Source organism: Rhinatrema bivittatum, chromosome 3 (genome assembly GCF_901001135.1).
Source record: "Rhinatrema bivittatum chromosome 3, aRhiBiv1.1, whole genome shotgun sequence".
NCBI classification, from domain to species: Eukaryota; Metazoa; Chordata; class Amphibia; order Gymnophiona; family Rhinatrematidae; genus Rhinatrema; species Rhinatrema bivittatum.
In genome coordinates this window covers 375913477-375927783 of record NC_042617.1, presented here as the reverse complement: position 1 = coordinate 375927783, position 14307 = coordinate 375913477, and the positions used below count along the sequence as shown (strand labels likewise).

Here is a 14307-nt window from a genome sequence, read left to right as displayed (position 1 = left end):
GTCATATTAAGACTTCTCAGCCTGACCTGTCTTCTATCCTGCCTAGCGGCTGCTTAGACGCTCAGGGATAATTGTCTTCCTCAGATTTTACTAAGCCTGGTTTCTCCCATTCTGATGATGGGTTGGTCATGACCTTGACTGGAAGGATGCCAGACCTTGGATAAGTCCCACAAATATCTATTCCCCACCCTTCAAATATATATTGTTTTATGTTGTGTTTATTTTTTGATTTTTATATTCTCATCTAAAAAAATATTGAAAGAAGGATAAGGAAGGTTTCATATGATCACTGCAACCTGCTGTCACCAGCCTTGTATGCAGTCTTGTTGTCAATTGTAATCCATAAACCAACCTTCCTCTTACCTGGGTTTTATTTGTTTACTATAATTTATTCAAACAAGAATCTTTTTAATTTTTTTTTTAATCTTTGTGGTGAGTCGTATGGAATTTCACAGAGAATGTTTAAGGTACATTGGAATTCCTCCAATAAATATACTTTTTTACAAGCTTATTACTAATTTTAAGAAACAACTTATTTGATAGATGATTCGCTGTTAAACTGTCACAATTCGGTCATTGATTATAAATGTTTATTAATCCCGGCATGACAACTTTAAACATTTAAAGAGACCACCACTTAGAGTTTGAATCAATTTACTCTATTTCCCGGAATCTTCAAATTTTACAGAGTATACTTCAACCGTCAGCGATGCTTGAGGTTCATCAGCTACTTACTTTCAATGCCAATGATTACTATTGCAAAACATTGGCTAAATTGATTTTAAAGTCCCAGTATTGGATTATTTGAACTTTCTTCTGCACTGCTGCTTATGATTTAGAACGGCTCACTCTACTTCCCATTCTTTCGGCTCCCCAATGTTGTCAAACTTTTTTCTGCCGGGTTCATCTAGACCGCCAGCGTGATGTTAAATCTTCAGCATCTTTGTCACTTCTATATAATGTTTAAAATATGTTCCCAAGCAACTTAGCTTTCACTTTCATACCTCACCACTTGTAAATCTTCAGCAACTATTTCACTAGTGTTTCCCCAACATCTTTAAATATTTATAATGCATTCCCAATCTACTTAGCTTTCTCTTTCTTGTTCCTGACATGGCCATGTTTCGATAAATGAATTTATCTTCTTCAAGGGAGTTATTCTTTTATTCTCCTCAGCATCGGGTTGCTCCTTGCCGCTTGAAAAAGCATTTAACAAGTCTTGGTTAAGAACATAAGAAATTGTCATACTTGGTCAGACCAAAGGACCATCAAGCTCAGCATCCTGTTTCCAACAGTGGCCAATCCACACTACAAGTACCCAAACACTAAGTAGATCCCATTCTCCTGATGCCAATAATAGCAGAGGCCATTCCCTAAGTCAACTTGGTTAATAGCAATTAATGGAAATCCTCCAAGAACTTACCCAAACCTTTTTTAAATCCAGCTACACTAACTGCACTAACCACATCCTCTGGCAACAAATTCCAAACCTTAACTGTACGTTGAGTGAAAGAATTTTCTTAGATTAGTTTTAAATGTGCTACTTGCTAACTTCATGGAATGCACCCTATTCCTTTTATTATCCAAAAGAGTAAATAACTGATTCACAACTACCCGCTCTAGACCTCTCATGATTTTAAAGAATTCTATCATATCCCCCCTCATTTTTCTCTTCTCCAAGCTGAACAGCCCTAACCTCTTTATCCTTTCCTCATAGCGGAGCTGTTCCATCCCCGTTATCATTTTGTTTGCTCTTCTCCATACCTTCTCCAGTGCAACTATATCTTTTTTGAGATGCGGTGACCAGAATTGTACACAGTACTCAAGGTGCAGTCTCACCATGGCGTGATATAGAGGCATTATGACATTTTTCCATTTTATTCACCATTCCCTTCCTAATAATTCCTAACATAGTTTGCTTTTTTGACTGCCACAGCACACTGAGCCAACAGTTTCAATGTATTATCTACTATGATGCCTAGATCTTTTTCCTGGGTGGTAGCTCCTAATATGGAACTTTACATTGTGTAACTACAGCATGGGTTGTTTTTTTTTTTTGTTTTTTTTTCCATATATGCAACTCCTTGTACTTGTCCACATTAAATTTCTTCTGCCATTTGGATGTCCAATCTTCCAGTCTCGCAAGGTCCTCCTGCAATTTCACAATCCGCTTGTAATTTAACTACTCTGAATAATTTTGTATCATCTGCAAATTTAATTCTTACTTGTTGTATTCCTTTCCAGATCATTTATAAATATATTGAAAACCACCAGTCCAAGTAAAGATCCCTGAGGCACTTCACTGTTTACCCTTTTCCACTGAGAAAATTGACCATTTAATCCTACTCTCTGTTTCCTGTCTTTTAACCAGTTTGTAATCCACGAAAGGACATCACCTCCTATCCATGACTTTTTTTATTTTCTTAGAAACCTCTTATGAGAAACTTTGTCAAACGCCTTCTGAAAACCCAAATACACTACATCTACCAGTTCACCTTTATCCACAATTTTTAACCCCTTCAAAAAAACGAAGCAGATTTGTGAGGCAAGACTATCCTTGAGAAATCCATGTTGACTGTGTTCCATTAAACCATATCTTTCTATATGCTCTGTGATTTTGATCTTTAGAATAGTTTCTACTATTTTTCCTGGCACTGAAGTCAGGCTCACTGGTCTATAGTTTTCCATATCGTCTCTTGAGCCCTTTTTAAATATTGGAGTTACATTGGCCACCCTCCAGTCTTCAGGTACAATGGATGATTTTAATGATAGGTTCCAAATTTTAACTAATAACTTTGAAATTTCATTTTTTAGTTCCTTCAGAACCTTGGGATGCATACCATCTGGTCCAGGTGACTTGCTACACTTTAATTTGTCAATCTGGCCTTTTACATCTTCCAGGTTCACAGTGATTTGGTTCAGTTCTTCTGACTCATCACCCTTGAAAACCATCTCCGGAACCGGTATCTCCCCAACATCCTCATTAGTAAACACAGAATTAATTTAGTCTTTCTGCAATGGCCTTATCTTCCCTAAGAGCCCCTTTAACCCCTTGGTCATCTAACGGTCCAACCCGACTCCCTCACAGGTTTTTGCCTTTACAGCCACCTTCATTTCAAATTCTCTCTTAGCCTGCCTTATCAATGTTTTACACTTAACTTGACTATGCTTATTCTTTTTCCTATTTTCTTCAGATGGATCCTTCAAATATTTGAAGGATTTTTTTTGGCTAAAATAGCCTCTTTCATCTCACCTGTTAACCATGATGGTAATCGTTTTGCCTTCCTTCCACCTTTTCACCTGCGTGGAATACATATGGATTGCGCTTCTAAGATTGTCCATGCATGTTGGATACTTTTAACCTTTGCAGCTGCACCTTTCAGTTTTTTTCTAACTGTTTTCCTCATTTTATCATTCCTTTTTGAAAATTTAGTGTTCGAGCTGTAGATTTAAATATTGTCCTCCTTCCAGTTATTAGTTCAAATTTGATTGTTATGATCACTATTGCCAAGTGGCACCTCCACTGTTACTGTTGGGAAACCCGGCCACGGACAGCTGTGACCGGGTTCCCCCTCTCTTACCCGTGGTAGCTGGGGCTCCCGGCTGGCTCCACCATGCCGGTCCAACCTGCAGCGAGGCCTTCCTGCGGTGCTCTCCTCACGCGGGAGATGCCGCCGATCTCTGCTGGGGACTCCACTCCTTAGGTGCACGGGCTGAAGCCCGGGATTTAAACGGGATGTGGCAGGAAACCTCGGCCTGGTCCCCCAACTCTGACATAAGCTACAGAGATCTATAAATAGGCCACTTCAGACCTTCTTGCTTTGCCTTAGCAACAGGTCGTACTCTTGGAGTAGCTAGTTGCTGTCTCTTCAGTTCTAGCTCCTGTGTTTCTGTCTCCGTGTTCCTGATCCAGTTCCTGCTTCGCTCCTGCCTCTGTGTTCCAGTTCCTGCTCCTGCTTCGGATTGACTCTCTCCATGATGCAGTCGTTTATTCCATCCAGGAACTTTGTCTCTAGTATGTCCTGATGTTACATTTACTCAGCCAAATTTGGGGTAATTGAAATCTCCCATTATTACTGCACTACCAAATTGGTTAGCTTCCCTGATTTCTCTTAGCATTTCATCATCCATCTGACCATTTTGGCCAGGTGGATGGTAGTATGCTTCTATCACTATACTCTTACCCAACATACATGGGATTTTTACCCATATAGAATCTTCTGAGCATTTAGTCTCTTGTATGATCCTTATCCTGTTGGACTCTATAACCTCCCGGTCATAAAGTGCCATACCCCCACCAAGTTGTTCCACCCTATCATTGCAATATTTTTACCCTGATATAGCACTGTCCCATTGGTTATTCTCCTTCCACCAGGTCTTTGAGATGCCAATTATATCTATCTCTTCATTTACTGTTATACACTCTAACTCTCCCATCTTACTTCTTAGACTTCTGCATTGGCATACAGAAATTTTAAAGTGCGTGTTTTGTTTTTATTAACAACCTGCTTTTCAGTTACTAGGGATAGTTTGGAATTCTTTAGCTCAGTGATTCTTTACTTATAGGCACATGGACTATGTTTGCTTTTATTGGAAACTCTGTTGGGATGCCCTTCCTCTACTGTTTCATTAGAATCCTTCAAAGTTAAATTCCTCCAAACCATGCACTGCCGAGTGACTGTCTGTTTTCCCCCTTGTTCTAGTTTAAAAGCTGCTCTATCTTCTTTTTAAAAGTTAGCGCCTGCAGCCTGATTCCAATCTGTTTGAGGTGGAGGCTGTCCTTTCAGAAAAAAGCAGCCGGGTCCAGACCAAGCTTTGACTGGCTCCTCCACAGGCAAGAGCAGTTCTGTGGGACAAGCTCCATTTCCTTCTGGGCTTGGTCTGGACCCGGCTGCTTTTTCTTGTGTGGAATTTTTTTCAAGGCTTACAAGCTTTTCTTCAGGCTCAGTCCTTCGCTTCCCACATTTCTGTCTGGTTGGACCCTCAGCCGGTGGCTCCTCCCTCTTCCAGTCCTGTGCTTAAGCAGCGGAGCTCGCCTCTGCTCCCTGCAGGTGTTCCAGACAGGAATCCGGATGGCACTGATGATGAAGTTGATCCAGATTCCCTGGAAGATGGGGAAATTCCTTCAGAGCTGGAACCATATCAAACTATGTTGTGGGTTTTTTTTCATAGAGATGAACTGCTGGCCCTGATTTCCCAGACCTTGAAACAGCTGGGTGTCCCTGATTCGGATGCCATGTCTGAGCCAAGGAAGAATCCCATTTTGGTTTCCTTACGTAAAGCCTCTCATTTTTTTTTCCCTGTGATGGATGCCATTCAGGAATTGCTTGATCTCTGGAATGGGACACTCCAGAGGCAAAGTTTAAAGTGGGTCAGACATTGGAAGGCCTGTACCCCCCTGGATATGGCTGTGAGTGAGAGAGCATTTGCATTTTCCCAAAGTGGATGCACTGGCATGTGCCATCTCAAGTGGATGACTATCCCCTTAGAGGGAGGAGCGGCCTTGAAGATTGTATATGATAGAAAGATTGAGGCTATTCTTAAGCAAGCCTTTGAGGCTGTGGCGATGACTTTACAGATTGCTTCCTGTTGTGCCCTAGTGGCGCGATCTTGTCTGCTTCTCTCTCAGGAGGTTGAGTCTAGAGGGAATTCCAAAGCGGTTATGGAGCCTGCTGCTGTCTTTTTAGCAGATGCAGACTGTGATTTGGTCCATACCTAGTCCAGAGGAGTGGCTTCGGCGATAGTGGCCAGGCATCAACTCTGGTTTGAGAAATTGGTCTGCTGACACAGCCTCCAGAGCTAATCTTACCAAGATGCCCTTTAAAGGCTTGCTCTTGTTTGGGAGCGAGTTGAAGAAACTGGCCAGTAAGTGGGGCAAGTTTCCGATTCCTCGGTTGCTGAAGGAAAGGAAACAGTTACAGTGCCCCTTTTGGTATGGGGGGGTCATCTCCGGGGGTTCCAGGTGGTTTCGTCCCTATGGAGGGTCAACGTGTTAGTGGACTTGGCCTTTCTGTAGGTCTGTCCTTTCATCCCCGACAACCCAAGAGAGGAGTGGACCTTCCGGACCTTCCCAGTGAAGGTTTGCCAACCCACCTTCCAGAACAAGAGAGAGAACAGAAAGAGACGTCCCCCTATCAGAGGTGGGTCAAGATCACATCGGACTAGTTGGTCCTGGAGGTGATACGAGAAATATGTGCTGGAATTTCACAGTATTCTTCGGGATATGGTCAAGGTATCCCCTTGCCACTCCCCACAGAAGAAGCAGGCAGTGGAACTCACACTTCAAAGGATCCTCTGGTTGAGAGCTGTGGTTCCGGTGCGCACATCTCAAATTATGGGATGATATTCCATTTATTTTGTTGTGCCCAAGAAGGAGGGCTCCTTTTTGTCCCATCCTGGATCTCAAGAGGGTCAACTGTCATTTGAAGGGGACTCATTTTCGCATAGAAATGTTACGCTGTGTGATAATGGCAGTGCAGTCGGGTGAATTTCTGACCTCCTTGGATTTGTCAGAGGCTTACCTTTACATTCCCATCCAATTGGAACACCAATGCTTTCTATGCTTTGCGGTGTTGGGGCACCATTATCAGTTTCGGGTGCTGCCCTTTGGTCTAGCCACCGCTCCAGAACATTTTCCAAGGTTATGGTGGTAGTGGCAGCCTAGCAAAAAGAAGGATCCTGGTGCACCCGTATTTGGATGTCAGGCTGATTTTAGCCAAGTATCAGGAAGAGAGCCACCTTTTGACACACAAGGTTATCTTCTTATTGTAGGAGCTTGGTTGGGTGGTGAACCTGACCAAGAGCAATCTTCAGCCATTCCAGTCATTGGAGTATCTGGAGGTTTGGTTCGAGACAGGGCAGGACAGAGCTTTCCTACCGGAAATTCGGATCCAGAAATTGATGTCTCAAATGCGTCCATTGGTGAACACCATACGCCTAACTGTTTGGTCCTACCTACAGGTGCTCGGCTTGATGGTAGCTACCCTGCAAGTGGTGCCGTGGGCAAGGGCGCGTATGCATCCTCTTCAGTGCTCTCTGTTGTCTTGTTGGAACCCGCAGTCTCAGGACTATGTGGTGGTGCAGGAGAATCATCTGAGAAAAGGAGTTCCCTTGTCCTCTCCAACTTATTTGGTACTCACGAAAGATCTGAGCCTCCACGGTTGGGGGGCTCACTGTTTGGAATTAATGTCCCAAGGGCGTTGGAATGCCAAAGAGTCCTGTTGGAACATCAATCGCCTGGAAGCCCAGGCGGTATGACTGGCATGATTGCAGTTCAGCCACAGGCTGCGGGATCAAGTGGTTCACGTGATGTTGGACAACGTGACGATGGTGGCCTATATCAATTTCCAGGGAGGAACCAAGAGCCAGCAAGTGTCATAGGAAATAGACCAGCTTATGGTCTATTTCCTATGACATCTGCAGATGATCTCGGCCTCTCACATTGCAGGACAAGACAATCAGCAGAATCATTTCAGCTGATTGTGGTTTGCTGGGACCTTCCGTTCCTAGACCTGCTGGCGACTTCTTGCAGTGTGAAGGCTCCCTGATTCTACCATCACAGGAGAGATCCATGGTCCCTGGTAATAGACACTCTTGTACAGGTCTGACCGGAAGACAGATTGCTTTATGCCTTTGGCCATGGCCCTTGCTGGGCAGGATTATTTATAAGATCGAAGGTCACAGGGGGCTAGTACACCTGGTGGCACTGGACTGGCCCAGGCTTTCGTGGTATGCGGATTTGCGAAGACTCCTGTTAGAGGCTCCCCTTTGTCTTCTGCCGCACATGGATCTTTGACAGCTGAGACTGATTCTTCATGAGGATCTGACTCTGTTCTGTCTTACGGTTTGGCCCTTGAGAGGGCTCACCTGTTTAAAGCATGGTTATTTCTCTGCGGTGATTGCCACCTTGCTTTGCGCTCGCAAATTCTCCACATCCTCGGCTTGTGTGGGTTTCGAGAGATTTTGAGGCCAGGTGTGAGAAGTGGGGTATTCTTCCTTGTTCAGTTAAGATCCCACTCATCCTGGATTGTTTTGCAGGATGGGTTGAATAAAGGATTAGCCCTTAATTCCTTGAAGGTGCAGGTTGCGGCTCTTGCTAGTTTCGGAGGCCCAGTGAATGATGTTTCCTTGTCATCTCACCCTGATGTGGCCTGTTTTTAAAGGGAGTGAAGCATCTTAGGCCTCCCTTGAGGTTACCCGTTCCATTGTGGAGTCTTAACTTGGTTCTGGATTTTTTAGCGGGTCTTATGATCCGACCACTGCATAGCCTTTCTTTGCAGTTGTTGACCTGAAGACTGTGTTCCTGGTGGTTGTTTGTTCAGCATGTCAAATTTCTGAGCTGCAGGCCTTGTCTTGGCAGGAGCAGTTCTTCAGGTGACTCCGGGGGCATTACAGCTGCATACTATTCCATCCTTCTTGCCCAAGGCAGTCTCGGACTTTCATTTGAATCATCAGTCTCCTTGCTATCCCTGGAAACAATGGAAGGGAAAAATCAAATAGTGGTACATAGCAAATTCTCGCTGAACTTATGTCTGTAAATAGAATGAGTTTTATAAAACACAATTGGAAAAGAGAGAAGCTGGGCCTGAGAGAAAGAAATAGGATAGAAGTCTTATGACCAATTGAAATACAATAGATATGAGTAGTTGCCAATAAGACGATAGGTGTGGTGAGAGAGAACGGGGATGTACACTTAAGTAAGTTAGTGGGCAAGGCTGTGGAGTAAGAGAGAAAGGAGAGCGTAAAGTTAAGTATAAGCCTGTAGGAAAAGCCATGTTTTCAGTTTTTGCTTAAATTTTATTGGGCATGTTTCTTGCCATAGCTCCGGTGTCATTTTGTTCCAGCAGCTCGGCCCGGCTATGGTTATCGGACGCTTCCTAGTTGACTCAAGAGTGGTGGTTTTAAGTGTGGGGGTGTGTAGGGTGGCTGCATGTTGTGTTCTAGGGGTTCTGGAGTGTTTGTGGAAGTAAAGATCATTATTGAACCATGTCATGTTTTCATTGTGTAGGGTCTTATGTATTAGAGATAAGGTTTTGAACATGATTCTCTGCGCAATGGGGAGCCAGTGCAGATCTCTGAGTATGGGAGTAATATGTTCCGATTTTCTGTTGTTGGTGAGTATGCGTGCTGCAGCATTTTGAAGCATTTGTAGTGGAAGGATGGTAGTTTTGAATAGGCCTAGAAGAAGGGCATTACAATAATCAACTTTTGAGAAAATGAGGGATTGCAGTACAGTACAGAAATCATGTTGGTAGAATAATGGTCTTAATTTCTTTAGAGTGTGTAGTTTGAAGAACCCATCTTTAATGGTGGTGTTGATATGCTTTTTAAAGTTAAGGTGGTTGTCTAATGTGACTCCAAGGTTTTTAACAGTGTTAGTGATGTCAGGAGGAGTGAGTGATGTGTGAGTGGCAGCAATTGTGTTTTTGTAATTCTGTGGGGAAATGACCATAAGTTCTGTTTTATCAGGGTTAATAGCCAGACTGATGCTAGTAAGGAGGTTACTAATGGCGGTGAGGGCAGTATCCCATGTTTTAAGAGCATCATTAAGGGAGTCAGTGATGGGGATAACAATTTGTACGTCATCTGCATAGATGACGTACATAAGGCCAAGTTCTGTAAGTAGGTGACAAAGAGGGAGGATATAAATATTAAAGAGAGTAGAGGAGAGGGCAGATCCTTGTGGTACTCCGTGATTTATATTGTACAGTTGCGATTCATGGTTTTCGAAGTTGACTTTGTATTGCCGTCCTTGTAGGAAGGCTTCAAGCCATTGCAGTGGTGTGTTAGCTATGCCGATTTCCTTGAGCCGTGTAATGAGAATGTTGTGATTAATAGTATCGAAGGCCGTGGAAATGTCAAGCGTGGCTAGTAGGAAGGATTGACCTTTGTTGAATTCAGTAAGTATGGTGTTGATTAGAGAGATGAGCAGAGTTTCAGGGCTCATAAATTTTCAAAAACCATGTTGCAATGGTGAAAGAATTTTAAATTTTTCTAGGTGTTCAGTGAGCTGGGTGTTTACAATTTTTTCAAGGATTTTTGCTATGCAGGGAAGGTTGGAAATAGGTCGATAATTGGTTAGGTCAGAGGTATCAGCTTTGGGCTTTTTTAGAATAGGTCTGATGATAGCTTGTTTAAGCGTATTAGGGATTTCTCCGGTAGCTAATGAGCAACTGATAATTTTAGCAATTGGGGGTGCTATGATTTCAGGGATGGAGAGAAGATATTTGGTGGGTATAGTGTCACTTGGATGTGTGGCAGGTTTCATTTTTTTAATGGTATTTTGAATCTCTAGGGACGTGGTGGGTTCGAAGGCATTAAATATAGCAAAGGAATCATGTGGGATGGTTCAAGTCAGGGGATTATTACCAGGGAACCGTGCCATGATTTTAACTATCTTCTCATGAAAGTATTTAGCTAAGTTCTCACTTTTGGCTTGGGCATCTTTATTACAGGTGGGAGTGGTATTGGTTTTAGTCATTTGTGTTACATATGTGAAGAGAGCATTTGCATTAAATTGCAGGTCATGTATTTTTTTTGCATGGTAATTTTTTTTTGCGTTTAGGGTTTGCTCACGATATATACGTAGGGTTGCTCTCACGATATATACGAAGGGTTATACTAACAGTGTAACAAAAACAAACATATAAACAGAAGAAGCAAAGTTACATTCAACAAGGAGAGTAAACTTGGAAGCTTAAACAGCTGGAAAGAGAGGCCTAAGAGGGCACGTGCAGTGTAATTAGCTGAATGAGTTACCGTATTTGCCGGCGTATAGGACGCACTTTTTTCCCCACAAAATAGGGGGAAAATATGGAGTGCGACCTATGCGCCGGTATTCAACACTAACGCCATCCGGTGGGGGGGGAAGTGATGCGGTGGTGTCGGGGAGCAAAAGGCAACGGCCAATCGGGCGGCGCACCCTTGCTCCCCGACGCCACCACATCACTCCCCCCCCCCCCCCCCCCCCACCGGACGCTGTTAGTAATTTTGATTAAACTAACAGCATGCTGCAGGAAATGCTGAGGGAGATCCAGAGCCAGATCGGGTAGGCAGCTGCTGACAAAATACTAACAGTGGGCGGGGCGGGGGGGGGGGGGGGGGGGGGAAGTGACTGGCCTTGATTCCCTGCCTTGTGCATCATTCTCCTGTGCTGGGTGAAAGGGGCTTGCCGCGCTTCAGCAAGAATGATGCACAAGACAGGGAATTTTGATTGTCTACACATTTTTAAGGACAAAATAATTTTCTAACTTGGCAAGCCCCTTTTGCCCAGCACGGCCAAGTTAGAAAATTATTTTTTCCTTAAAAATGTGTAGACAAAAGGGGGGTGCGTCTAATACGCTGCTATGTCTTATACGCCGGCAAATCCGGTATATCTGGCTAGCTCTAGACCTGCTATTGAGTAGGTCTAAATTATTCACTTAACTTAAAGCTAGATTCATCATTTTGCTATAAATTTCACGAGAATAGCACCTGTGATTTAAAAAAAAAAAAAAAAAAAAAAAAGCATGGTTAGGGTAATTTTCCAGATACCGCATTGCATAAACACGAGAAGTGCCCGGACAGGCTGAGAGAGAGAGACACTCTTTATAAGGCTCTTTATATAAGTAAATTATTTATACCACTATAAGAGAGACAACTAGTAACTCAGGGTGAGGTTTTGGTGGTGGCTTAGGTTTTGGGGGACAGTTTTACATGCACAGTAGACATCAGTGAAGATTTTATGTGATTTGGAGTGATGAAAGGTACACAAAGATGAGATTTGTACAATGTACTCTCAACCTAGCTTGATTGCAGCTAGGTACAGAGTGCATCAAGCTAGGTTGAGAGTACATTGTACAAATCTCATTTTTTTATATCTTTCATCATTCCAAATCACATATAATCATTCCTGATGTCTACTGTGTGGTTTGTACCTCTGACTGTGCATGTAAAACTGCCCCCAAAACCTCACCCCAAGTTCAGAATGGCCTCTTTTACAGTGGCATAAAAAGTTGACTAATATGTGTGCCTCCCCTGAGGTTCTCTCCCCTCTCCTCCTCCCCCAAAATGGGATTTGCGATTAATATCGCAAATCCCATTTCGGGCATAACATCAGGAAAAAAGGTGTAATTATTTCCGGTGTTAAATCCTGCAATAGTATGTTTTACACTATTGCACACGTTAAGCACTCCTTATTTTCATAAACTCCATCCAAACTCCTCTCATTTGAATACATTTTTAAAATTTTGCATATGCATCTCGTGATGCGTTATTTATTGCATGCGTTATGGCATTATCGTTGGTGTTAGGGTCCTAATACGATTTGATGAATGATCCCCCCTCTGCTGGATAAATCTGAATATTGGCACTTATCTGGTTAAGTTAACTGAATAAGTTGCTCAGCTTGTTGCCCTCCCCTAAGATAGCCAGATAAATGTTTATCCAGCTAAGTAGATATCTGGATAAGTGGCAGCAGCTGAACATAGCTGGATATTTGGCATCCACCACTTAGCTGGATAAGTAGGGACTTATCTGTCTATGTAGCACTAAAAAAAAAAATCTGCCTCTATATATACAGTTATATGGTTCTGTTCATAGGAATTGTTGGAATATAAGCAGCACCAAAGGCAAGGAGAAAGAAAGATAGAGGTATGCCTCACTAATAAAGATTATATCCCATCTAGTAGCCCTTGCAGACCCACTCCCTTCCCCCTACAGGTTATACACACCCGGGGAATATTAACTCCTTGCTGTCTGACTGGAGAATAACCATCTGCTGTCTGCCCTTCAAAACAACTGACTTCAGGGACATTGTGGATAACTGAAATTAATATACCAAGTATTATAGCCTGAATTCCAAAAATTGTGGAAACCACCAGGCTGCTGCAACTATCAGCAGCTAGAAGGAAGCCTGCTTGGGCTCCAAGTTCTGGGGAAAATAAAATTCTCTATTTTGTACAAGTCTTGCTTAATACTGGCGATGGTCCTCTTCCTAAATCATAACTAACACAGTTGTAAACTTTTTTCCCCTCCCCACAGGAGGCAGAGCTGTAGAAGACATTGTAAGACAAACACAAGCACATCGTGGTGAAAAACACCCTTGCTGTTCAGCACAAGTCTACTTCCCAAACTGATCACTGTGATTTACGTTGTTTGCACCATCTGTACTCCTGCTTTCCATAGAAGTGGATCTTCCCAAAAATAAAAGGACTGCAAGGATGAATACAGAATAGTAATGAAATGGGGATTTGTGAGGTATCCATCAGCTTTTCCAGAACTCGGAGATGCTGCCTGAAATAGCCAGTGTCAGTTCTGGATTGGTATGGCTTTGAATCTTTGTAATGTTTGTAATGACAAAAGGTAGATGCAGAGAGGCAGGCAGACAGTCTGCAAATGTTCACATTGTCATGGAGTATCATACAGTATTTGTCATGGCTGCTTCTCTCGCTCTGTCTTGTGTGCAGTCCCACACCCCCAGCTAATCCCCCTGTGGTCATACAGTCACAGAGTCTAGAGGACATCCCCCGAGGGGCAACAGAAAGCTGCCTTGCTTGCAAGACAATGAAATACAAGCTGATGATCGCTGAAAGTGTAAAGACAATTTTTGAAACGTTGCAGCTGCGTCACGCTGCTTTAGGTATAGCAAGCTCTCCTTTTTGGTTCACAGGTGCCATGCAGGCTCTGTTTTATTGTGAGCACCATTCTGTATAAGCGCTTTTGGCAGATTTCCTGTGTTAAAACTTGGGCTGTTTAAACATCTGTTAAAGAAGTGAGGCCTACCCTTTTCCCAAGGAAAGTAATCATCTAGTATTTTTCATGGATACTTTATTTTTGTGTTCTGATTTAAATTGCCATAAAATGAAAATATATATTTACTTGAATTTTAAAATGTAAAGTTGTTTGCCTCTTGTAGTCTTGTGTCTCTTTTGTAGTTGCTGATTTGTTTGAAATGAATTATTGCTGTTTTAAAGTTACAGCACATTCCTAATTTTTTTTTACTTTTTTGGAGGGGGGGAGGGGTTGGGGTAATTCTTTTGAAACAGGATTTCTAATCAGTTTTGAATAAAGTCTGTAAGCAAAGATAACCCAGTGCCGTGAACATTTCTGCTTGTGGAGTGCATAAGTAAAAAATTTTAGGCAGCAGTACATAATTGAAAGGCATTCTGTTCCACCTGGTAAAAATCTAGTTTTTATTGTTAACTGGTTACTCCCTTCCCTTCCACTTCCTTCTCCTCCCCCCCTAAACACATTTTACTTTGTATGGTTTGTGAATGCTGATTACATCTGCTGTTAAATGTAGCCCAGGTTGCTTAGACAGTTCATGTT

General features: G+C 42.7%; 1 protein-coding gene across 6 annotated transcripts in view; it reads left to right on the top strand.

Annotated features, from left to right (window-relative positions):
• SH3BGRL2 (SH3 domain binding glutamate rich protein like 2) overlaps nucleotides 1–14066 on the top strand; it is a 174020-nt gene extending 159954 nt beyond the window's left edge. For 2 of the 6 annotated variants that reach the window (XM_029595569.1, XM_029595570.1), the window contains one exon: nucleotides 13021–14066. In XM_029595569.1, coding sequence (XP_029451429.1) covers nucleotides 13021–13035 — 15 coding nt within the window. In that variant the 3' untranslated portion in view covers nucleotides 13036–14066. The other 4 variants (XM_029595568.1, XM_029595566.1, XM_029595567.1 and 1 more) reach the window with 4 other exon arrangements.
• The last annotated feature ends 241 nt before the right edge of the window (nucleotides 14067–14307 follow it).